We start from the raw sequence: 23790 nt of genomic DNA on the forward strand, positions 1-23790 counted from the left end.
ACAAGCACACAGTCCTCTCTCCTGCAGCAGCTCCACACTCATACTGCACCCCCAAATCTCACACTAAGCTTTCCCCCCGCCTCTGGAGATGTAATACAAAATACCTTACACCTCCAGCTCATTTGGGTTTCAAAGCCCACATTGATTGGAAAACGGAGAAGGTATCCAAATACAAGAGGATATCTTTGTGGGTAGGGCTCTAGCAGTAGTGGTGCGCGGGTAAAATCACTAGGGAAGCCAAGACAGAAAAAAAAGCCATATTACAACCTACGTGTTGCGTCGTTTGAACTCTAACCTGTTAGTTCATATGCCTTGACACCGTGATATATAGGCCTAAGGCCGAGACAATAAGAAGCCCTTGGCAGAATAAATTCAACCACACCTTTGTTTCATCACAAAACCGGAGAGCAACCTCTGTCCGATCAAGTCTACAAAGCATATTGCATGTACAGTAACATGACCTACAGCATGGTCAAGCAAGTTAATGTTTTCGACATTTTCGGACCACTAAACAACTACTGATTTAGAACCACAGGGAGTTACCGCAAGTCACAAAGAAAACAGAAGCTGCCTCCACTATTCCAGCACCATCTCAACTTTAACATCATCTAATCACCTATGCTTAGTCGAATACTAAAATATACCAAAAATGATTTTGTCTAATCAACATAGGCTAAATATGATGTGGCTGTCCATGGTTGTGATTTCTGTGTGCATGTGTGTGTGTGTGTGTGTGTGTGTATGTGTGTGTGTTTGTGTTCATGCAAGTAGAAAAAACATGCTGACTCACCCTACTTGTAGAGAAACTCCAATGCCATCCTCCTCTCTTTCATGTTGATGAAACGGTCTACCACACTGTCATACATTACATGCTTAAATTACCTGGCTAAAATGCTTGCTCGCTAGCCTAACTTCATTTCATGGGCAACATTAGCTAGTTAACATTAGCCTTCTACATCTAGCTACATATTGAACATCCATTCTCTCAGGTCAGGGGCACAACAATGTATGAATTAATGGTTGGATCAGAATCGCCGTTATAATCATTGGCCAGTAAGGAGAATTAAGTAAAACCACAAGTCCAAATCCCTATATCCATCCATGGCTAATTTAGGAAAGGGACAATTTTAGCTAGCTAGCTAGCCACCAGATGACAACAACACAACAAAATGCACAACGAGTTTCTGCCAATGACTTATGCTCTCGATGCAATGTGATTGGAGTGAAGCCAAATCCAAACTGGCTTCCCTTGGCACGTTTCTTTTTGGTCTGCCAGGACCATTCATAGTTGAGCTCAATCAGCTTAGCTCAAGGCTGATTGGCTATTATTTTATACTTTTTTTTATCAAGGGAGGCCAAATGCTCACTGGGCTCTGGAGAGACCCATGCGTCAAACAGTGGAATAGAACTGCATTTCCTCCCTGATGACAGAGACTCTCACGGTTGGTCAGGAAACAGACAAACGCCACAATGCCTTGCAACTGGGCTTTTATTTTCCTTTTCCTGGCAGTTAAACACAAATAACATAACACCATGCATGATGAGCTGGGAGGCATTGTCTCAGCGCTCTAGGAGGAGTAGTGCAGGATATGACTACTACAGTGATAAATGATAGTATGGACTGCCTCGCGTGACAAAATAACTGGTGCACAATCTGCATGTGCTCCATCATTATGTGTAATTGGGACTCATGGTGATGTTCTTCCTCCGAGCCCATATTTAGGAACGAGGCTTCTCAAGCCTAGCCTGACGACTCACACTAAATTCCTCCTCTGCTCTGCTGTTCGCTACATACTTTAGTCCGAGTCTGCCATCATTGAAGTCGTTTGTGGTGACGTGGGGAACTAGGGGTATTATACAAAAAGTCCTCAGCGATTGGATTGTCTCTAACCAATCAGAGCTTCAAAGGCAAATACCACATTTTCAAATTGCCGCTTTACCGACGTGTGATCTGGCTCTGGCCCAACCCATCAGTTTCTGGACCAATCAGGCGGTCCCGAATGTGTTCGCATTCAGTGAAGGGTCAAGATGTACTCAGATCCAGACTCATTGCTTAGCGTTTGGCCCGGATCAAGGAGTCTGGTTGGACAGGATATCTCAAAGCCACTCCTAATAAGACACGCAGCACAGAGAAAAGTGTCCAAGCTGTAAGAACAGAATGTTTGAATACTACACATGATAGGTATGTACACTGAACAAAAATATAAACGCAACATGCAACAATTTCAAAATGTTTACTGAGTTACAGTTCATATAAGGAGATCAGTCAAAGGCCATAATCTATGGATTTGACGTGACTGGGAATACAGATATGCATCTGTTGGTCAGATACTTAAAAAAAAGTAGGGGCGTGGATCAGAAAACCAGTCAGTATCTGGTGTGACCACCATTTGCCTCATGCAGCGCGACACATCTCCTTCGCATAGAGTTAATCAGGCTGTTGGTTGTGGCCTGTGGAATGTTGTCCCACTCCTCTTCAATGGCTGTACGAAATTGCCGGATATTGGCGGGAACTAGAACCCTGTCGTACACGCCGATCCAGAGCATCCCAAACATGCTCAATGCGTGACATGTCTGCTGAGTATGCACAGGGACATTTTCAGCTTCCAGGAATTGTGTACAGACCCTTGCAACATGGGTCTGTGGATTATCATGCTGAAACATGAGGTGATGGTGGCGGATGAATGGCTCGACAATTGGCCTCAGGATCTTGTCACGGTATCTCTGCACATTCAAACTGTCATTGATAAAATGCAATTGTGTTCATTGTCTGTAGCTTATGCATGCCCATACCATAACCCCACTGCCACCATGGGGCACTGTTCACAACGTTGACATCAGCAAACCGCTCATCCACACAACACCATACACACGGTCTGCCATCTGCCCGGTACAGTTGAAACCGGGATTCATGTCCGGGAAGAGCACACTTCTCCAGCGTGCCATTGGCCATCGTAGGTGAGCATTTGCCAACTGAAGTCAGTTACGACGCCGAACTGCAGTCAGATCAAGGCCCTGGTGAGGACGACGAACATGCAGATGAGCTTCCCTGAGACAGTTTCTGACAGTTTGTGCATGAATTCTTCGGTTGCGCAAACCCACAGTTTCATCAGCTGTCTGGGAGGCTGGTCTCAGACGATTCCACAGATGAAGAAGCCAGATGTGGAGGTGGCGTGGTGACACATGGTCTGTGGTTGTAAGGCCGGTTGGACGTAAAAAAATTATCTAAAAGGACGTTGGAGCCAGCTTATGGTAGAGAAATTAACATTACATTCTCTGGCAACAGCTCTGGTGGACATTCCTGCAGTCAGCATGCCAATTGCACATTCCCTCAAAACTTGAGACATCTGTGGCATTGTGCTGTGTGACAAAACTGCAGATTCTAGAGTGGCCTTTTATTGTCCCCAACACAAGGTGCACCTGTGTAATGATCATGCAGTTTAATCAGCTTCTTGATATGCCACACCTGTCAGGTGGTTGGATTATCCTGGCAAAGGAGAAATGCTCACTAACAGGGATGTAAACAAATCTGTGCACAAAATTGAAGTGAAATGCACTGTTTGTGTACGGAACATTTCTGGAATATTTTATTTAAGCTCATGAAACATGGAACCAATTCTTTACATGTGTTTATATTTTAGTTCAGTGTAGAAACCTCTACAGAAACATGTATGGGTGCTTTTTTACTGTGCAATGCATAAGCCATTTAGCAATATCAAGTGTCAGTCCAAACTGCCTGTCTGATGTTGTTTGTCTGATGTTGACAGTGAACTGAATCCTGAGTGTGTGCAACATACCCACATATTTAAAGGTACACATTACATGCATAGGCTGTTATTGACAGCTGTCTGTAGAATCTGGAGTATGTTCCATTATTGTAAACACAGTAGTTAAGATTCACAGGGAGAGCCATCCGGCCCCAGTCAGGCTCTGATTACAGTGCTGCTCATTAGTTATAATGGGGATGCATGTAATTTGCGGGCTTGTGTAATGAGGGTAAGAACAGACTCATGCATCCTAATAGTGCCCATACAGAACGTTCACTGCAACACTATAATTCACACTAAGTCAGGCAGAGGCAGGGACTGCTATAACAACACTTGGCAATGTATACAAATATAGAAGTGGTGAGAATAGCCTCTAGAAAGTGAGAATTGTGGTCGAGAGTTGATCCTCAATTTCCCTTTCTCAAGGTGTTTTCTAATATTGGTGCCCCCTGTCTGTAAGCAAGTATAACTACTGTGGTTAAGGTCTACCAAGACCAAGGAGCAACACAACAGAAAGTCCTTGTTTCATGACCTCAGCCTGTGTACCTTTCCCCCTCCTCTGAATCACAGCTCCCCACACCATCTTTAGCATTTAGAATTAATTGCGCAGTTATCCTCAAATTAATTCCTAACTGTTTTACAACACAGAGAGAGAAAAGGGCAAGCCAATTATTATTCTGTTTTCACCTTACAGAGAGGGATATTATGCAAATGATCTTCTCTACATGATGAGGAAATGGGGGCTTTATTTTCCTGGGCAGATGCTGCCTAGACAGTCCTGTGTCCTGTGTGCAGCCAGTCAGGAAGTAGAGATGCCGGATAGATAGCATCTCTCCACCTGGCTTCCCAGTGACTCCGCATCTGAGCAACGACGCCAAAACATTGCACAATTCATTTCCCCCCCCCCCTCATTTCAAGCAGGGAATCATGTGAATGTGTGTGCCAGACAACTAAGGTTAAAGAAAATGTTCCAACTGCTATAGTCCCATTTGAAACAGGCGTACTGCACATACGGTATGAGCTCGAGGCGCTTCTTGACATAAAACAAAGCCCTGTAACTAAAGTAATATTCTGCAAATATATTTATTTGTCATGAGTAGAGCGTGCAGAATGCTCGCCATGCGGGAGGCAGCCAGATTCGGGTAGACAGGGTGGCTAGGCTGGGGTTTCCGAGAGGACAGGGGGCATCTCACCTCCCCTGGCCCGCCCTTCCTCCTGCAGTACACACAGTGAGTGTTTATTAATCTGAGACCTAGAGACCTGGGGGCAGTTTAACAGTGAATAACACAGACACTAAGTTTTAAAGAGCTTCAATAGAAAATGGCTCGAAAAGTGAGCCAGAAATAAGCAGGTTCCAACAACCTCGCATTGAAAGCTGTAAACCAACGACATAGCTTTATTGAGCTACAAATGATACGTTAAGGTTAACGCAATGATCGTCTTAACAAAATCAGCAAAAGGAGGAGCGTATTGAAAGCAGACCCTGAGAGAATCCATCATCACCTCAAAAACTGCATGCAGTGGCACAGCTCCAGGTGCTCTCAGCAAATTGGGGCCTTGGATGGGAAAGGGATCAAACACCAACTCAATGTTTATTATTTTCCCTCTGATCTGCAGCAGTTCTATGTGCGAGTGGCTGAGGGTAATTGTCTACCTCATTGTGTGTGTTTGGGGTAAGCTTAATCATGATGTCAGATCCCTAATAAAAGGTCATTAAAAGCACACAGATCCAGGTTTTACATATGTTAGGCATAGGGGGGTCTCAGGAACCCTGTCTCGGAGGTAAACATGCAGCCTGCTTGACAAATGATGCTCACGCTGAGATCAGATCTTTAACAAGAGATCTCGTTATTAACCAGGTCTGCATAGATAATTGGCACTTGAGCCTGCACGTTTTAAATCTGGCCAGAGCGGTGTCATTTATCACCAGCCCGAGCACGCTGTCCTAGCTCTATAATAAGGGCCCTGTAACTGATGAATCACGATTAAGCCCAAGATTGAGAACGGAGGAAGAGAAATGGTGCCAGAGCCACATTTCATAGAGCTTCGTTCAATATACAGAATATTAATATGACATTATTTCTAATAGGAGAATCTATCCAGAGCGAGATGGTGGTGGAGAGACCTGCAAAACACCTGCAATCCCACAGCATCATGAGTGAGCTGAGCATCCCACTGAATATTGCAACACTTTTCTCTAATCTGCATATATGTCAGGTCTCATAGCCGGGGTAATATGAGGAATTTCGAAATGTTGCCATACCAGCAAAATATGCCATTTCCACCCTTATTTTTTTTATTTTTTTAAGTTCTCAAGATATGATAATACCTGCGTTATGAATAATGCATGTGAGTAAACATTTTTGTTCCATTTGAGAAGCTTATACATAATTTATGTGATTATTTTACTTTATCTTAGTTTGGTTTTAAAAGCATCTCCACCATTATACTTGCCCATATCAGCTGCATTTCCTTAGACAGAAATCATAATTTCCACAGTGCAAAAGGAGATTTACTGCTGTTATTCATATTGTTTATAATGCTCTCTCTCCGATAAGAACTCTAATCCGCCGTGAAAGAATAGAGCTCAAGCATATTTCCTACATTATTCATAACGTGTCCACACTATAATTGGAGTTATGCGTTAGAATATGAATTGCGTATTGTCATTTTCAGCTCAATATGAAATGCCATGGATTATGAATTCATTAATTAATGTATTCCGCACCTATTTCCCAATGGGTGGTAAGAAAATGACCTTTATTTTCCTCATTCTAAATCCTGATACCCCATACAGTAGTCTTATAAGAGCCCTTTCGCCCAGTTACCTTGCGACCGTTTAACATGACAGTGAGGGTGTGTGATCCCCCCTTTATTTCACAGGCATATAAGTGTACCTAATTACAGATGATGGGCTGGTGATCAGCTGCAGGTATGGGAGCCACCCCGGGCCTCGCCCAGCTCTGCAGCCCCAGCACCCCCTTGCTCCGCCAGGCATGTTTGGCAGCGTCTCTGCTCCCTGAGTCTCCAGCTGTCCAGTGGGGTGCGCCAAGTCACAGCAGGAACGCCTGCCTTCGTCTATGGCCCGTCTCTTTCTGGGGGGTTCTCTCTCTGCTTCACATTACTCAGTGGCAGACGGAGCAGGCTGCCAGCGCCCAGCGTGTCCGCCCACACACCTCTGCCCCGGAGCCGCCGGTCAGACCTTTCGGCTAGAGGAGATGATGGAGAGAATCTGGGATCCAGGAGGGGGGTGGATCCAGAGGAATCCGAGACAGAGGCCCAGGTACTAGCCTCACCTCCATCCTACAGGCAGATCCACGGACAGCCCTCTATGACATGGTAGTCTCTGAGTCTCCTCATTGGGGTGGGGGCTTTGAGGGAGGTGGGGGTGGGGGTACCACTGAAGTGATAGTTAATTTAATGTGATGATTTTGAGATTCTTTCTGTTGAATGTAATGTGTATGAGTTGCTTTGTGATGTTGCTGATGAAATTAGACCTCATTTAAACGAATAACTTGAAATAATTTATGAATGTACAAATGTCTCATTCAAGGGGAATTTCTAAAATAATGGCATTGAATTAACTGTAGTAAGAACTCATTTGAGTGACAACACTTAACAGCTTGAAAGCTCTGCATCTGCCTGTGGAATGCAGAGATGATCAATAAGATTTACATTGCAAGAGTCTGTTCACTTTTACCACATCTGTCTACTCTCAACAACAGTTCTGAGATAAAAAAAAAAGATTTGTAGTTTTGTAACTGTAGTTTTTTGCTTAATTAAATCGCACATATAGCTAATTAATACAGAAAACATGTTCATTGATCTCATTTCAAAATGTCTAATGTGACAAATACACATATGAATATAAAAGGTTAAAATATAACCACATTTAGTATAGACTAATAATCATTATTATTAGCTAAATAAATAAATTAAGAAAATTAAAGTGGGACATGTTTACCTTTACAAAGGGAAGCCCCTGTCCACTTATTTGCACAATCTAATTTGGCTGGTATTACTTTCATGTGCCCACAGGGGGCTCTAGTGTACCATAGAATCTACTGGCCTCTGTCAGCAGGACCATTCACTACCTTTCAAAGACCGTGGCACTGGTCGGGGAGACAGGGCTGTGTACTGTGCACTTTAAACAATTTTAGGAACGAAACAGAACACTGAAAACAAAACAAATGTTTAACCTAAATGAAATATACATGAAAAAGTGCATATGTAGAATTACCAAAAGTGTACATGTAGTCTGTTGTGTAAAACTGCTGTAAAATACACTCAATAGATGTACCACAATAGGAACAGTGTAGCCTATGTGTGCCTACAGGTATATCTATATCTAGGCCTGCATGTATGTACGTATCTATATGAAATTCCAAGGTATAGTGAACAGTACTTGATGAGCTAGCTCTGGAGACTTCTGAATTTTAATGATGTTGGAGATGATATTGTGTGTCCTTCAGCTTGTTATACTGACACAAGCACTCCATAAATCATCATACCTAGCTATCGTAAAATCAATACCAAAGTGCTATCTCAGCGCTAACCCGTAATAAGTTTTTCAGCTATCTAACAGCTTAAACTTTGCTGTAATGCCGTTCGACCTACAGGTTAAGATCAGAGCATGCTTAATTTGTTTTGTATTAAGAGACTTTCTAATCCTTAATGAAGCGTCTATTAGCGAGGCTTTTGTAGGCACATTGGTGATCAGTTGCTGGAACAGCCACTGCAATTATGTTTGAATCTTTGTCCTGGAGCAAAAAAAACTAAAAGAAAAGGCGAGCTTAAACGGTCAATAAATGTTAATCTAGTCAGATCTCGCCTGTGCCTTTGAACAGGACTCACGTCGGGTTTTTTCTCATGCACTTGTTTCATCCTCCCCTAAGAGAGGCCATCCCTAATGGACACAGCCACTGAGCCCTGGACCCACCTCCCAACCACTAATAAGAGCCCATGTGTAAGCAATATTGTCCACATTAAACACATTATTAAGGGGCTTTGTTTAAAGCACAAAGCCGTACATGGATTCAGAGTCAGGGCCTCTCAATATTTGTTGGACTGCCTTGAGATTTGAGTCATAACGGGGTGAAATGTTGACTCTTTGGTGATGCCGATACTAGTCGGTTTCCACAAACACACGTGGTGAAGCATTTTAGCAAGTCAAAAGGTGTATGCTATTCTTTTTAGAATGTTTTCTTTTTGCATTTAAACATTTACATTTTCATTCCATTCGGTTCTTATGCACTAAAAAAACAGAGGAAAAAAAACCCGAAAAAATGTGGTAGAAAAAAAAGACTTGTGGGATTGGTTTTAAAATTATTGCTATAACTGGGCCAGCAATTTCCAGAAACGCAACATATGTAAAAGCCTTTGCACAAGAGACAAGCTATTGCCACAATTTCTGAAGCGTAAACAGCTTATGAAAGTCAAATGGAAATGTGGCATAATCTGACAAGTGGAGTCTCAGCTTCAAAAACAACCCTAACAAACCACACTGGTGTACCACAGAGAGGATATGTGGCGTGCTTTAAAAAACGCCACAGGTGCCAGACACAATCACAGCCTGACTTGTAAATGACGTTAACCAGGTGCTTAACATCATGTCATTGTTTTGTCCCTGCAAAGATACTATAATGCTTTTTAATTTACTTCACAACTCAAAGGATTAGTGACTGTAAGTACCATTCACAGCCGTACTGGACTGGCTCTCAGCTTCAAGAGAATAGTGTGTACTGTGATCGTGTTCATGGGCTTCTCAAACCAATCAGTGGAGCCTATATAGCCTACACACCGCGGCCCCTTTGAACAAGTCTGCCCGGGTGGCAGCCCCAATACATGTTTAAACCCAGGTTCCATAGAATTGCCATTAAAGTGACGAGGCACTGCTATCAGCCTGTAACTCATGTGTTTCGGCAAGGGGAACACCCACATACTGCTGCTTTTTGGGGGGGCTCGATGTCTGCTGTGATTTATGTCCAGTAAGAGGTGGCGGCCAAACCCTAAAGGTCTCAGCGGTTGACCCTGGAACAGCTGTGTTTAGGGTCTGCTGCCTATTAGACAGGACTACAGACTGGGTCTGCTGCCTATTAGACAGGACTACAGACTGGGTCTGCTGCCTATTAGACAGGACTACAGACTAGGTCTTCTGCCTAGTAGACAGGACTGCAGACTGGGTCTGCTGCCTAGTAGACAGGACTACAGACTGGATCTGCTGCCTATTAGACAGGACTGCAGACTGGGTCTGCTGTCTATTACTCAGGACTGCAGACTGGATCTGCTGCCTATTAGACAGGACTGCAGACTGGGTCTTCTGCCTATTAGACAGGACTGCAGACTGGGCCTGCTGCCTGTAGAATGCATGTACCATGCAATACTGCAAACTCATAAAGACTTTCCCAATGTGGCAGCAACACATTGGCATGATGTCACATCATGTAGCTGTGACCGTGACATAACCAGCACATGGCTACTCACAAGGAAAAACAAATAGAGCCACAAACAAGGTTTTGTGGAGGGACATTCAAAATAGCATGTACTGTAGCCTACATTTGGACTCTTTCATAACAAAATGGGCGACGCGGAATAGTTTGTTGTCTTTTGACACGTTGCTTTTCCTTGTCAGGACAAGTCAGTGGGTAATGATAGATCCCTATACCTTGAGGTGATTTTCACTGCCCTCTGATGTTGACGCCAGTCTTCTGACTCCGGCGTATGATGGAAATCACTCAGGCTCTGGTGTCGTTGTAACTTTTACCCATTGGCCTACGGAGCAGGGGTCTGTTGTGATGTGTGACTTCATTTGACTTTGATTGGTTATATATGAAAATAGAGAAGGCATACTGTATGTTATACTAGCATCTCCACCACATTGGCTGTGATAAATAATCGATGCATTGTGGGGGGGCTGCAGAAGGATGATATATGTCCTTGGGGTAATTTATGCAAACCACATACTTCTCCTCTGTAGAGTATATATTAAAAGCTTAAATGAATAGAAGGTGTGATGCTCGGTATGACCATAACAGTATCCAGACTGAGCATTTTTTTTTCTCATCTTTAAATAAGTATCAGAACACTGAGTCATAGTCTTCAAAGCAACTGGAGAAGTCTGTACAAACACAATCCCAAATGTTAGCACCCTAGCATATTGTGTGTGACTGTGCTGGCCTCTCATGTGGTTCTGAGTCAGACGGGTTGGCCTGGTGGGGCAGAGAGCGGGGGAGGAGGAGGAGGGGACAGGTTTATAGGCCTGGGCTGGGGAGTGTCAGTGTGGGCGGGCGGGGTCAACTTTAACATGACCTGCCACTTCTGACTGGCCTTTAAACAGTCTGCAATCTGATCCTACTGCTGAGCACTCGTTTCTCTGTCGCTGTCACGCAACCCTGCGTCATCTGGAGAAAGACTGCACCGTATTTTTATCTTTCGAAGGATGTCGCCCCACAATAACGTGAAAAGGATTTCAATTTTATACACGGCATTATAATGTATCATGCAATGTTCGACGGGAAATAGTGCCAAATTTGTGTTTAAGAAATGACTGTGTTCTATCGAGGAGCAAATTCAATTGGTGATAGCAAGGTTGATAGTCGTAAAATTTAAGTCAGCAATATCTGCCTATTTGCAGCCATTTCTGCAGCAAAACAAAAACGAAACAATGTCTCCATGTTATAAGCCCATATTGGCGGCCACCATTCCAAAACATTACAGTAGCCTAGTTCTAGGGTCTCGCAATTTTGTAATGTGCCAAAAAGTCCAGTCTTTTTTCAGTCTTTTTTTTTTTTTTCTTTTTGCTGAGCATGGAGAGAGACGGAGAAAGTGAGATAATAAAGGTCTCTTTTTTCTGAGCATGGAGAGAGACAGAGAAAGTGAGATAATAAAGGTCTCTTTTTGCTGAGCATGGAGAGAGATGGAGAAAGTGAGATAATAAAGGTCTCTTCTTGCTGAGCATGGAGAGAGACGGAGAAAGTGGGATAATAAAGGTTTCTTTATGATGAGCATGGAGAGAGAGACAGAGAAAGTGAGATAATAAAGGTCTCTTTATGATGAGGCTCCGGCACACAGAGCCACAGAACTTAAACAGAAAATATGTATCAGGAGGTGGGAATTACACTGCCCTGTGTTAGGCTGGGGAAAATGAAGCAGGCATTTCTGAGCTGGCTGGCAACATAACCTTCAGAAACATCCTATTTTTCATTAGAACCGTGTCAGAAGGCTAGGCCTTTAATAACATTCATCCGCCCACCAAGGAGAGGATAACTCAAGCTTTAGGCACATAATGAATGGGAGAATAGGCCCTGGCGCAGTTAAGAACGGAACAGGAGGGCTTGCCAAGTCGGCGGGAGCAGCACTCATGGCTAGCCTCTCACAGCACAGCATCCCCCGTATTAGTGCCATGCAAATGAACACTCCAATGCTTCCTGAGGTGTCTCTCTAATGCAGCCCTGTTAATGACAGTCATTAGAGCAGGGGGCCAGGAGAGAGGACTAACAAGGCAGCGTCCTCATGATCTTCGCATTTGAAAGTGATCTTCAGCAATAAAAACATGTCAGACCCCGTAGAAAATTGCAAATTGCCGAATTTGCTGACAGGACAGAAGTGTTTCTGCTGACTACAAGCAGCCCTTCGGTGATGGATGCATTCTTGACACAGTCTTGGTGTTTAGACTTAAGAAATAATGAGTATCAATGTCCCAGCCACACAATATGCAAAGATGAAGGAGGGCTGTGTAGCTTTAATTAAGGGAGGCAGAGGCAGGGGCCGCACTCTTCCAGAGTGACCCGGCATGATCAGCTTCTTATTGCTGTCATTTCTTGCCTGAATTATGGCCAAGAAGGTACAACCCAACAGTACTAATAAGCCTGACTTAATGTCAGAACAATGGGACTTAGGGTAGCCTGTACAGGGATTTGTTCATAAGGTGCACTTTTTGGTTTGTTTCAGATACTGCAATCCACACTTTTAGTTGTTGTTGCTATAATGTGTGTATTTTAAAAGCAGTTTCACTGTCTTTCATCTACCAATAGATTGGGACTCCCAATATCGGACACATAGTGGAGATAGTGGAAAACAAAATGTCTTAAGGCTACATTAAATGGCTTGCCCTTGAATCAGATGTCGTTTTCTTGGGGGGGGGGGGGGGGGGGGGGGGGGTGTGGCGTTTAAATTCCCAGTCGATACGTTCAGCACGCCGAGCTCCACTCCAGACCACCGAGAACTTATCCCTCACCCTCTCTTCTTTCTTTTCCCTAAATGCCTATGCGGTTGAGAACAAATCAAAAGGGTCTATTTTACTAATGTAACACTGAGCAGACTGCGAGGTGGCCCGGGGGATAATGAGGGAGTGTAGGAGATGTGAAACAGACAGGCTGAAATGTGTAATTGGGACAGAAAGTTTCACCCAAGCCAGCGACAATGTACAGGAGAACAGGGACATTAAATTTCCTTGGAAAGTTTTTTTTTTTTAATTGCTCATCCCTTTCCTACACTGGTTACATTTGAGCTCTCAGCACCTCTGTTTAACTTCAAACCGTTACATTGACCTCCGCTTAAGAAGAATGTCAGAATACTCTTTCTGTGCTATTTCAAGAGTACCTGTGAATTACTGCAAATGTATGTATGGCATAATGACTGTACTGACCTGGTGATGAATACATAACTATATTTTGCAGCTTTGCTCGTATGACACAAAATATGAAATATGTGACACAAATATTTTCGAACAAATATGAAAATTAGCTCGTTAATATTCCCAGAGACACTGATGGTATACCATCCAAGTTCTTACTGGAATAAAATCATGGTTTCGCACAACTACAACAGTGCTAAGTGATCATTATTATCTATTTTTAATAGTAGACGTGTGTAATATCTATTAGGGGAATGTCGAACAAAATGACACGTATTTGGGTTGTTTTCCCCCTCTGGATACAGATGATAGGATCTTTCCCATTGTGTTCCACTTAAACCACTTCAATCAAGAGTCATTAGGTCTCTGAGTGGTTACCAGCGGCCTATCGACAGAAAGCGAAGGACACACTAATTAAAGGGCATTTAAATGTTTATCTCAGCAGAGTAATGGGGAACAACTTATCATTTAAAATGCAGTTTGGAGGAAAATCTCCTTGTACAGCAAACGACCGATATAACATGTACACTTCCCTCTCTGCAAATTCCCTTTATAGAGGCATACACGGGAATGGATCCCTGAGGAATACTAAATGTGGTCATACGGCAGTCACGCAGGAGAAGCCACCAGCACCAGCTATGGTAAATGGCAGGTAAATATTCACAGTTTATGGTGTTTCACTTTGGAGAAAAATGGGAAAATAAATTGGAAAACAGCTTTGAATCCCTGCCAGGTATTTACATATTTGAAATTGAATATAAGCATTCCACTAAAAGTAAAAAGAATGCAATATCTTTCATTTTTAATTGACTGTCACAGTTGTGCATCTACATAGTCATTCTATGGAAGATGGATAGGCGGTTTCACTGTCTTTATCATGAAGCTAATGCCGTTCTTAGATGAATGGTGGTAGTTACGGTTGTAGGAAGTTGACTTATTCTACAAGTACCTTCCCTATTCTGAGGTGCTGCACTAGGTCACTGCCAGACTATAATGGAAACGGATTAAATAAACTCCTGGCGAGGATTCAAGTCGTTGATCAAGTCGTTTTATCAAGTCGTTTCATTCAAGTCGTTTTTCAAGTCGTTTAGTCGAATTGGCTTGAAAAGTATTTTAGAGAGGGCCATACACCACGTGACTCACACTTGACTGCCTCGGCCAAGGTAACACTGTGCTTGTCAAATAACTATAAACAAAATACCAACTCATTTGTACGGGACTGTTTTTTATTTTCAAAACCACATTAAAAAACAGTGTTTCTATCCAGCGCCATTTCAACAGACCTTGTTATCCATAATACATGTACACTCCAGCTCTGCTGCAAGTAGCGGCTGCATTTTGTTACCATTGTTAGAGAGATATTGATTAAAGTATGATAAGAAACCCCAGTACCAGAACTGAGGAGCTTCTACAGACATGATTAAATATACTGCGCTAATGGTAGACTTGTATATTAAAGAGAGGAACAAAAACTCTCTCCAACACAACCACAGCTATGTAAGATAAAACAAACAACAACTCACCTGACAGGGTCATCACCGCGTCAAAGGCTCTCTGTCTCGCCAATGACGTCAAGCCATTCCATTAAGCGCAATACCCGAAAGAAAACACATTCATTGACAATAGCAACTGCTGTAGCTATTATATCTAAACCAGCTAGGCCTCGAAGCTAGCTCTAGCAGTATCAGGTATCTTGCTGCAGTATGTTGGCAATAAAAACTGACAGAACCTTCATTATAAACCAGTTATGATATTCAAAATCTTCCCAATGAAAATAATGATACCGTTGGCAGCCTGGTGATAGGATAATGACTTCAACAAGGCCTATACACAGCAAGCCTGCTCAACATCAAGATGTTACGGTTCATTAACATGATCATTTTGCCATGAATTTGTCTTGTTTTTATTTTATTATGCGGTTTCGCATGTGTGCCGCTGCTTTATTTCTATTTGCACATATTGAATGACATAACAGGAGAAAATGTCCCCTTGGTCTGTGTTTCATTCCTCACCTTATTCCCAATGTCATTCATTTAACATCCGAAGGTAACAAGGCTTTTCCACCCGGTGCTCTGTAACGGCAGCTCTTTAATAGCCATTTCCCGGGTTTGGCGATGGGAGCGAGGAACATGTTTATTTGTGTGTCTGCACATGCCTCTCCAGCGATTCTCTCTGCTCCACTCACCCAGCTGCTGGCTGGAGAAGTGATTCATGGGCCTGACAGATGCCTGGTGCAGCTGGATCTGTCCTTGATCATCCCAAAAGCCTGGACAGCACTGTCATTCACCATTGCCCAAATTATCTCTGTATTGACTGCAGAACCCTCTGTGACAGCGCCGTAATGGCTAATTACCCAGGATGCTTTGGGTACTTTTAAACCCCAGAGTGTTCTCCCTCTTGCCATACTGCTGCTGCTGAGGCTTGCTGTGAGGGGCACCTTTTCCCCCGTCCCCACCTGAGCACTGTTTCCTAAGGAGGCAGGGACAAAACAGCCAAACAAAAAGAGGGAAAAGCATATTATCCTTTTTCCCAGACATTATGCAGTGATTTCTGAGCTACAAAATATTTCTCCAGTGGCCTCAGTGGGACTTGGTGGGCTATATTTCCTCGGATCTCTCCAGATAGGGATTTACACATAAATTACCATTTTCTATTTGTATGTCATCTATCCAGTGACTGTGCCGCTGACGTTCTGCACGTCTTGGGGTTTATCTTTTGGGCTTCCTGTTCCTCTCTAGAAACAATTATCAGCGTCAATTTAAGCTGAGAAAAATATTCTTAGAATTAGCCTATTGTTATGTTAAAAAAATACGCAAAGTCACTCCCTTGAATTGAGCACTGTCAGAACTCTAGCTAAAGACTGAAACCGTAATATCAGAGTTATTTTCCTTCAAAATTCAAATTTCGCAATCAAATAAACTAAACTGAATTGGGGAAAAGAACAAAACATCCTAACATATAGGTCTCTAGAAATGTTAGCTTGGGAAATAGGTCTACATTTCAATGAGAGGGTGACAGAGATAAGAGACAGGGTGAACGAGGGAGAAGAAGACACTGAGAAAGAAGAGGAAGGTGAGGGAATAGAGGGTACAAAATCCCATTCTGACTGTTAGGGAAGATGATGAGGTCCCCTGAGGATGGAAAGAGCAGAGAGGGAGCAGCTTTTCCACACAAAGAATACAGTAATTTGCCACATCCTGTCCAGGCCCTGAATGAGAGCCACTCTGTCCTTAATTACCAGGATAACAAAGCCATCCCCTCCCGGCCTCTCTGCTCCTGCTCTGGTCTCGGTGTGTTCCTCACCCCCCCAGCCGACCAACACAACACAGTTTCAGGCTCCCAGTGCGTCGTCTTCCCCATCAGCGTAGAGGTGGAAATGGATGGTCTCTATAGTGATTTGCGGAGAGGAGGGACGACAGGGCGGAGCACCAAATAAAGCTGAGAGAGCAGCCCTGCCTCAGTTAGCAGCAGCTCTGATCTTGACGGACAGGGGCACAGGAAGGACGGGGTGACACCATGGCCTCACCTGGCTAAACTAGCTAGCTGCTCTGACAGCTCCACTGTCCATACGTAATGGGAGCCCTTTACACAAGCCATTTCTGCTGATGGGTGGATCAGAAGCTCAGCAAGGTCCTCTGCTGATGATATAATGACGGATCGTTAAAAATGTCATGATCACCTTAGTCACCTCTGGACCACAATTAATGGTTTCATCATTAGTCAATGCTGAGAGACCAAAGTACACTCAGTAATAGGAAAAAACAGGCTAATTATTATAGCAAAATAAAATATCGTACATTAACTATCAATTCATGCTGCTTTCGTTCTGACAATTAGTCATCATCAATAGCAAAAATGATCTCAATAATTACAAAAACTCGAAACATGTTTCATCAGACACACAGAGGCTCTCGTGGTCTGGTCTGACAATCAGTGTTGTGAGTGGACCTGAGTACGGGGGGATGTAAGGGGGATGGCCTTTCGTCTGGCTGTCGTCTGTCATCTCCAAGATGCTGCTACTGCTGCTGCTGTCTGTGTCTGCTAGCCTGGGCTTTATTTGCATTGGCCATTGCATATGTATGTGTACATACATTCTGACTCTACAGGAGAGAAAAAAACACAAAGGGGAGTCAGCCAGGACTGGGATGATTACAGACCTGCTTCTCTATGCTAAAGTCAGGTCTTACCGGGGGAGAGTGACTAGGCAGATTAACACCGTAAACAAACAAACAGCTAGCGCTCATACTAGGCGCTGAGCAGCCAATTGGAGGGGGGCTGGCTGGCTGGGCTGGGGGACTGTCTCTAGGGGTTAAGGGTCAGCGGGGTGTGGGTGTGTGTGTTACCAGTCACCTGCTGCTAGATCCCATTAGCACAGCCTGGGGGTTAAACCAAGCATCACCATGAAGACCTGTCAGGGGACTGGTTACATATAATAGGCTGCTTTCATCATTAATTGTAGCAATTCACACTCATTTGATGAAAGGAACAAGATAAGGACAACAAGAAGGGAACAAAAGCATTAAACACACATTACTTTTAAGTGAGCATACAATGGTTGACCACCCTTAAATTTCATGGGCAAAAATATTTCTGCTTTTTTGTTTTTGTTTTCATATGATACTACAAGCAGACAACATGAGACGTTCTTATCATCTCTGCTCTCAGTGGTACTACAGTGTTGCCTAAATCTCTCTGAAAACCACGGTACAGAAGCTTTTGGTCCCCACCAACCGAGAGGGGGACAGAGGGTGCCTAAACCTTCCCATATGTTTGGTTAAAGTAAATAAAAAAAGGTGTGGAGAAATTGGCAATGCGAGTGTTAAATGAGATGAGAAGTGACAGTTTACATCTCCAGCCACAATTAACACGTTGATGGCGTTTTTCGCCTAGGCCCCTCGCAGTGATAATGCCTGTTGTCAAATCTGTTTAGCACGCCAAATCTCCTGGAGCCTTCAGCTAGGCTGCAAGCTTTTGACAGATTGAAGGTTCAGAGATAGGCTATCATGACAGATGGAAGCTGGCATCGATGTTCAGCTCTCGCCAATCACAGGGGACCTGCCCCCCTTATTCTGCAGGGCGCAGCTCCGCAACCTTCCCCCTTCTGATGGGAGCGGGGGATGGCATTGTTAAGCAGTGCATCTGTGAGACTTACACTCCTCTGATGGAAGCATAAGGCAAAGAGCTCTCAAGCAAAAGACGGCCACTGCTGTAAGCGCATTTCAGATATGATGGGAGGCCAGCTCCAGGGAATTGTGGAGGAGAAAAAGTTTGAAACATTTTGAGAAAAGGAGGGCCCGGGAGAGAACAGAGGGATTGCGGCAAGACTCAAGCTCTTCAGTAACGCCCTCATCAAATCTGATTAGCACTTCAAAATGCTAACTACCCCATGTGCACATTACACAATAGAGGCTGTGATTTGTAAAAACAAAGGGATATGATAAAGTGCTTAATTCCGAAATGTTGCTTAATAGTTATTTCTCTCTGTCCAATTAACTGGATGTGTCTTACTGACTGGAAGAGTGACATTTGTTTATTAGAGCAATCCAATCTGACCCACTTAAATGTTCCTTTTGGCCGGGTAAAATCAATTAGAAAGACCAAGCCTGGGTATAAATTCCTCCTTAAAACTCATACTACAGTATGATTAGCCTTAATGAGTTCCATCTGAAAGCGTGCCACTGAAAGAACTCATTAAAGCTGAGCTTCCTGTAATCAGACAGGCTAATATGGATTTTGCATACACTAGAAATTGTTCTGAAAGAGAAAAATACATCAGGGCCTCTGAAACACAGCAAAGCATCCGGTAATGAAGTACCTGCCATCCACTGATGGTACCACAAGTGTTAATGATCGCTATAACGACAGTTCAAGCAACAGCCGTTTGATTTACAATACACCTACTGTGAAGCACCACTGCGACAAAACCCATGTGATAAACACACGCAAAACAACAGCGTTTTGAAATCCAAGATGGAAATGACCAGTTACTAAAACGATTGGGAGAAGAATGCAATGCTTACTTGTAGTATTTCCTCAGGTACATAAACAACTTTGAGATGCAGGGGCGTTGGTTTACTTGCTGGCAGCCCTCTAAGTTGTTTGGTCTCTCCCTCCCTGTTTAGGCGAACACATTGTTGATTCAGACCCATCATGTTGAGGCTTGAGGTCACCCTGTCTCAGGCTTGGCTAGTTAGCTGCAGCCCACCTGATGGCCCAGAGGAAATCACAGCAGCCGCACTCACAGGAGAGGGCCTGACAGCCAGGCCCCGCACAGGAGAGAGGGGTCCAGCCAGGGAGAGGGAGGGTGAGAGAGGGGTCCATTCTAGAGGAGTGAGGGGGACAGCAGGGTCCATTCTAGAGGAGAAAGGGGGAGAGAGGTGTCCATTCTGGAGGGAGGGGGGAAGGGAGGGGGGTCAAGTCTAGAAGGGGAGGGGGAGAGGGGTCCATTCAGGAGAGAGAGAGGGGTCCAGGCTAAGGGGTGGAGGGGGGGATCGAGTCTAGAAGGGGAGGGGGGAGAGAAGGGGGTCAAGTCTAGAAGGGGAGGGGGAGAAGGGTCCATTCTGAAAGAAGGAATAGGGGGAGAGAGGGGAGAAAGAGTGATCCAGTCTAGAAGGGGAGGGGGTAGAGAGAGGGAGTCCAGTCAGAGGGATGGAGGGGGGAGAGAGGGGTCCATTCTGGAGAAAGGTGGGGGGGTAAGGGGGAGAGGAGTCCAGGCTAGGTGGAGAGAGGGGTTCATTCTGGAGGAAGGCAGGGGGAGAGAGGGGTCCAGGCTACGGGGGAGGGGGAGAGAGGGATCCATCCAGCGGGAGGGAGGGGTGAGGGTACATACTGTATAACAGGGGAGGGGGGGGGGGAGGGGTTCAGTCAAGGTGGGAGGCTCTATAGAAGGGGTCCGTTCAGGCCCAGGGTGAGTGTCCATAACAGGGAGGAAGAGCATGAAGGGGTCCAGTCAGGGAGAGGGATTCATCCATTTGGGGAAGGGGGTTAGGGGTCCAGTATCTAAACATTGTGATGTCATTCTTATTTAAGCAATAGTGAAACAGCGCTGTGCAATCTGAGAGGTTTAAGTGTAAGTTATCATGAGGAACCTAACGTTTCTTAAGAGGAAAACCCTGTCTACAACATGATGTGATGAACAGCAGCCATTTCCAGCTCCCAAAGTCTCCCAGTCTCTCCTGAGAGTCTGTTTCATCCCCATGATAGCCAATAATAGCCCATTGTAGTCAAATGCTCTTTCTCCTCACAGTGACTGAATGAGGACACATTATTTACTGAGAGGAGACAACGTAACGCACCCCCTTCTCAATGCGGAAAAAATTGCTGACAGGGAGAGGACCAGTTTCCTGGCAGAAATCATGCTACGCTTACTTATATTTATAGTAACGTTTAATGACATCCAACAACTTGACAGTCCTTTGGTGCGCGACCTCTAGAACCTCACTCCCCACTTGTTCTACTTCGATGAGAGATGAAATGTGAGAAATCAATGATGCTTTTCTTTTACATACGCGTGTGGACCCTGCTCACTTCGTTCCTATCCTTCGGTAACAAATGCAAACCTGAAAGCATTTGCAATTAAAACACACGTAACAATTAGTTCATAACAATACATTAGTGCTTATAATCGCCAATACTTTATGTAGAGTTGGCCAGATGAAGATGTGGAGTGTTTACTATGATCGTCTCTCCTCAAGATGAAGGCAAACACAAACCCATGTATACACCTCGGAACTGTTTTTGATAGATCAGCCATTTGTGATTAGTCTTCATGTATATAAAATACCAATTAATAGTACAACACTACAATAAATCGGTTATTTCAGTATCCTATTTGACTGTACACAATTATGAGTGTAGAGCACAAATGAAAACATAAAAAGACTAACTAGTTATGTATCGTAATACCCCAGGAAAAACCTAAACTAATGCTCAGTGGATGAAATACGTCTTTCCTCAAGCATTTTAATGGTGCAATTACTGTAAAATGCATATCAAAATTACTGTATCCATGTTCCAATGAACAGATTTCTTTAGAGTCCCATTTTTGCCCATGTCCAACGGCATCTGGAGACAAATGCCTCAACACAAAGTCACACAGTATTAATGCAGTGTGTGGTGCTGCAGCACCAGAATCTTATTATCTTAGTTGGTTCAGCCTCATTAGCCGTTCCATGCATATTAATGGTTGTGAAATGGAACACTATACCCTATTTAAGAGCACAACACGCTCAAAGTACTCGCTGCGTCGAGGTTATGGGAAATAACTCACTCTGCAAATTGCTATCATCGGGCTCTTAGCAGAGCCCTGCTGTTTTCTCTACCCATAAGCCCCTAGTTCCTTCATCTAGGCAAGGTTTCATTAACCTGTCCTGTAGTCAGACGCCATTATGGCTAATTATGGAACATGCTAGCGTGTTGAAGTGTCTTGCTTTCCCTGAGGCCAGCGTGGCTAGCTGTCCTGTCACCAAGGCCAGGGTCACCCTTAGTGCCGAGGGGGTCCACAGAGGGAGACCATGTACTAATCTCACTTGCATTGAAGCGGGCTTTGTAGACTTATGCAGGCTTATCTATCATGGTCATGGCTGCATTAGAGAAAAGGCCTCACGTCTGTAGGCAGCGAGGTAGAAAGGAGAGCAAATTAAATTCTTCTCATCTACCTCTTCAGCTGTGTCCAATTGCATCACTCCATCGGAGACAGAGAGCCATACGAGTTCTTAAGGCTAATACCAGCACCTTGCAATTGAGAGGCAACACTCCATAAGGACTCTATTCTCCTCAATAAGTTTAGCCAAATTCCATTATGTGATTACTAAACCGGGATAATATGACATTGATCAAATGTATTTTCTTCCTCGAATTCCAACAGTGCGTCTGCTCGGCACACAGACAAATGGAGACCTGAAATGGAAAATACATTTTTAAAAACCCTATCCATTGTCTCATTAGCCATGAAAGTCTCCTAGACCTAAACTCCCTCTGTCTAATCAAGGAAAAAAGGGAACTATATGTGAACACAAAGAAATCTTCCATTGTGAGGGGCATGAAACAGTTACCTTAGCTTTGAGCGCTGCTCACTCACAGCAATATAGTGGAGGTATGAAGAAGTTCCTTTGGCAGGTGCGTTGGGCTGTCAGGGCTGGAGATGAGTTGGGCTGTGGGATAACATCTTGCCAAATGCTAGAAGCTTGTCAGTTAACGGTCTGCCAGGAGAGGTGGAAAGCTACTAACCTCCCTGAGAAAAGACAAAGACCAAAAGTTACTACCCCTTTAAAAAAGGAAAGTTTGAAGATCCACATTCTTAAATTAAATGACTGATAACTTGTGGTGAAATTAACCTTTGGAACCTAAGATAATAAAAGGTAATGTATGGTATTCACATTTGCAAATACTGCATGTGGGACACAGATCAGATAGATTCAGATTGACAAATACCATTGTAGCTTATAATAAGTACACTACATGACCAAAAGTCTGTGGACACCTGCTCGTCGAACATCTCTTCCCAAAATCATGGGCATTAATATGGAGTTGATCCCAGCCTCCACTCTTCTGGGAAGACTTTCCATAAGATGTTGAAACATTGCTGCGGGGACTTGCTTCCATTCAGCCACAAGAGCATTAGTGAGGTCGGGCATGGATGTTGGTCGATCGGGCCTGGCTCGCAGTCGGTGTTCCAATTCATCCCAAAGGTGTTCGATGGGGTTGAGGTCAGGGCTCTGTGTAGGCCAGTCAAGTTCTTCCACACCCATCTTGACAAACCATTTCTGTATGGACCTCAATTTGTGCACAGGGGCATTGTCACTTTCAAAACAGGAAAAGGCCTTCCCCAAACTGTTGCCACAAAGTTGGAAGCACAGAATCGTCTAGAATGTCATTGTATGCTGTAACTTTAGTTCCAGTGAAGGGAAATCTTAAGGGGCCAAGCCTGAACCATGAAAAACAGCCCCGGACTAGTATTCTTCCTCCACCAAACTTTACAGTTGGAACTATGCATTGGGGAAGGTAGCATTCTCCTGGCATTCGCCAAACCCAGATTCATCCATTGGACTGCCAGATGGTGAAGGGTGATTCATCACTCCAGATAACGTGTTTCCACTGCTCCAGTGTCCAATGGTGGCGAGCTTTACACCACTCCAGCTGACGCTTGGCATTGCATATGGTGATTTTAGGCTTGTGTGCGGCTGCTCGGCCATATTGTGCTGATGTTGCTTCCAGAGGCAGTTTGGAACTCGGTAGTGAGTGTTGCAACTGAGGACAGATGATTTTTACGCGCTACAGCACTTGGTGGTCCCATTCTGTGAGCTTGTGTGGCCTACCACTCTGCGACTGAGCCGTTGTTGCTCCTAGACATTTCCACTTCACAATAACGGCACGTACAGTTGACCGGGG

General features: G+C 44.1%; 1 protein-coding gene across 1 annotated transcript in view; it reads left to right on the top strand.

The window, feature by feature from the left end:
* Window positions 1–19551: 19551 nt before the first annotated feature.
* Window positions 19552–23790, top strand: part of LOC139385715 (uncharacterized protein DKFZp434B061-like) — a 43667-nt gene continuing 39428 nt past the window's right edge. The window contains exon 1 of the mRNA XM_071130999.1: window positions 19552–19705. Within this exon, the coding sequence (XP_070987100.1) occupies window positions 19552–19705 (154 nt within the window). The remainder of the gene's footprint in view (window positions 19706–23790) is intronic.

Source organism: Oncorhynchus clarkii, chromosome 3 (assembly GCF_045791955.1).
Source record: "Oncorhynchus clarkii lewisi isolate Uvic-CL-2024 chromosome 3, UVic_Ocla_1.0, whole genome shotgun sequence".
Taxonomy (NCBI): domain Eukaryota; kingdom Metazoa; phylum Chordata; class Actinopteri; order Salmoniformes; family Salmonidae; genus Oncorhynchus; species Oncorhynchus clarkii.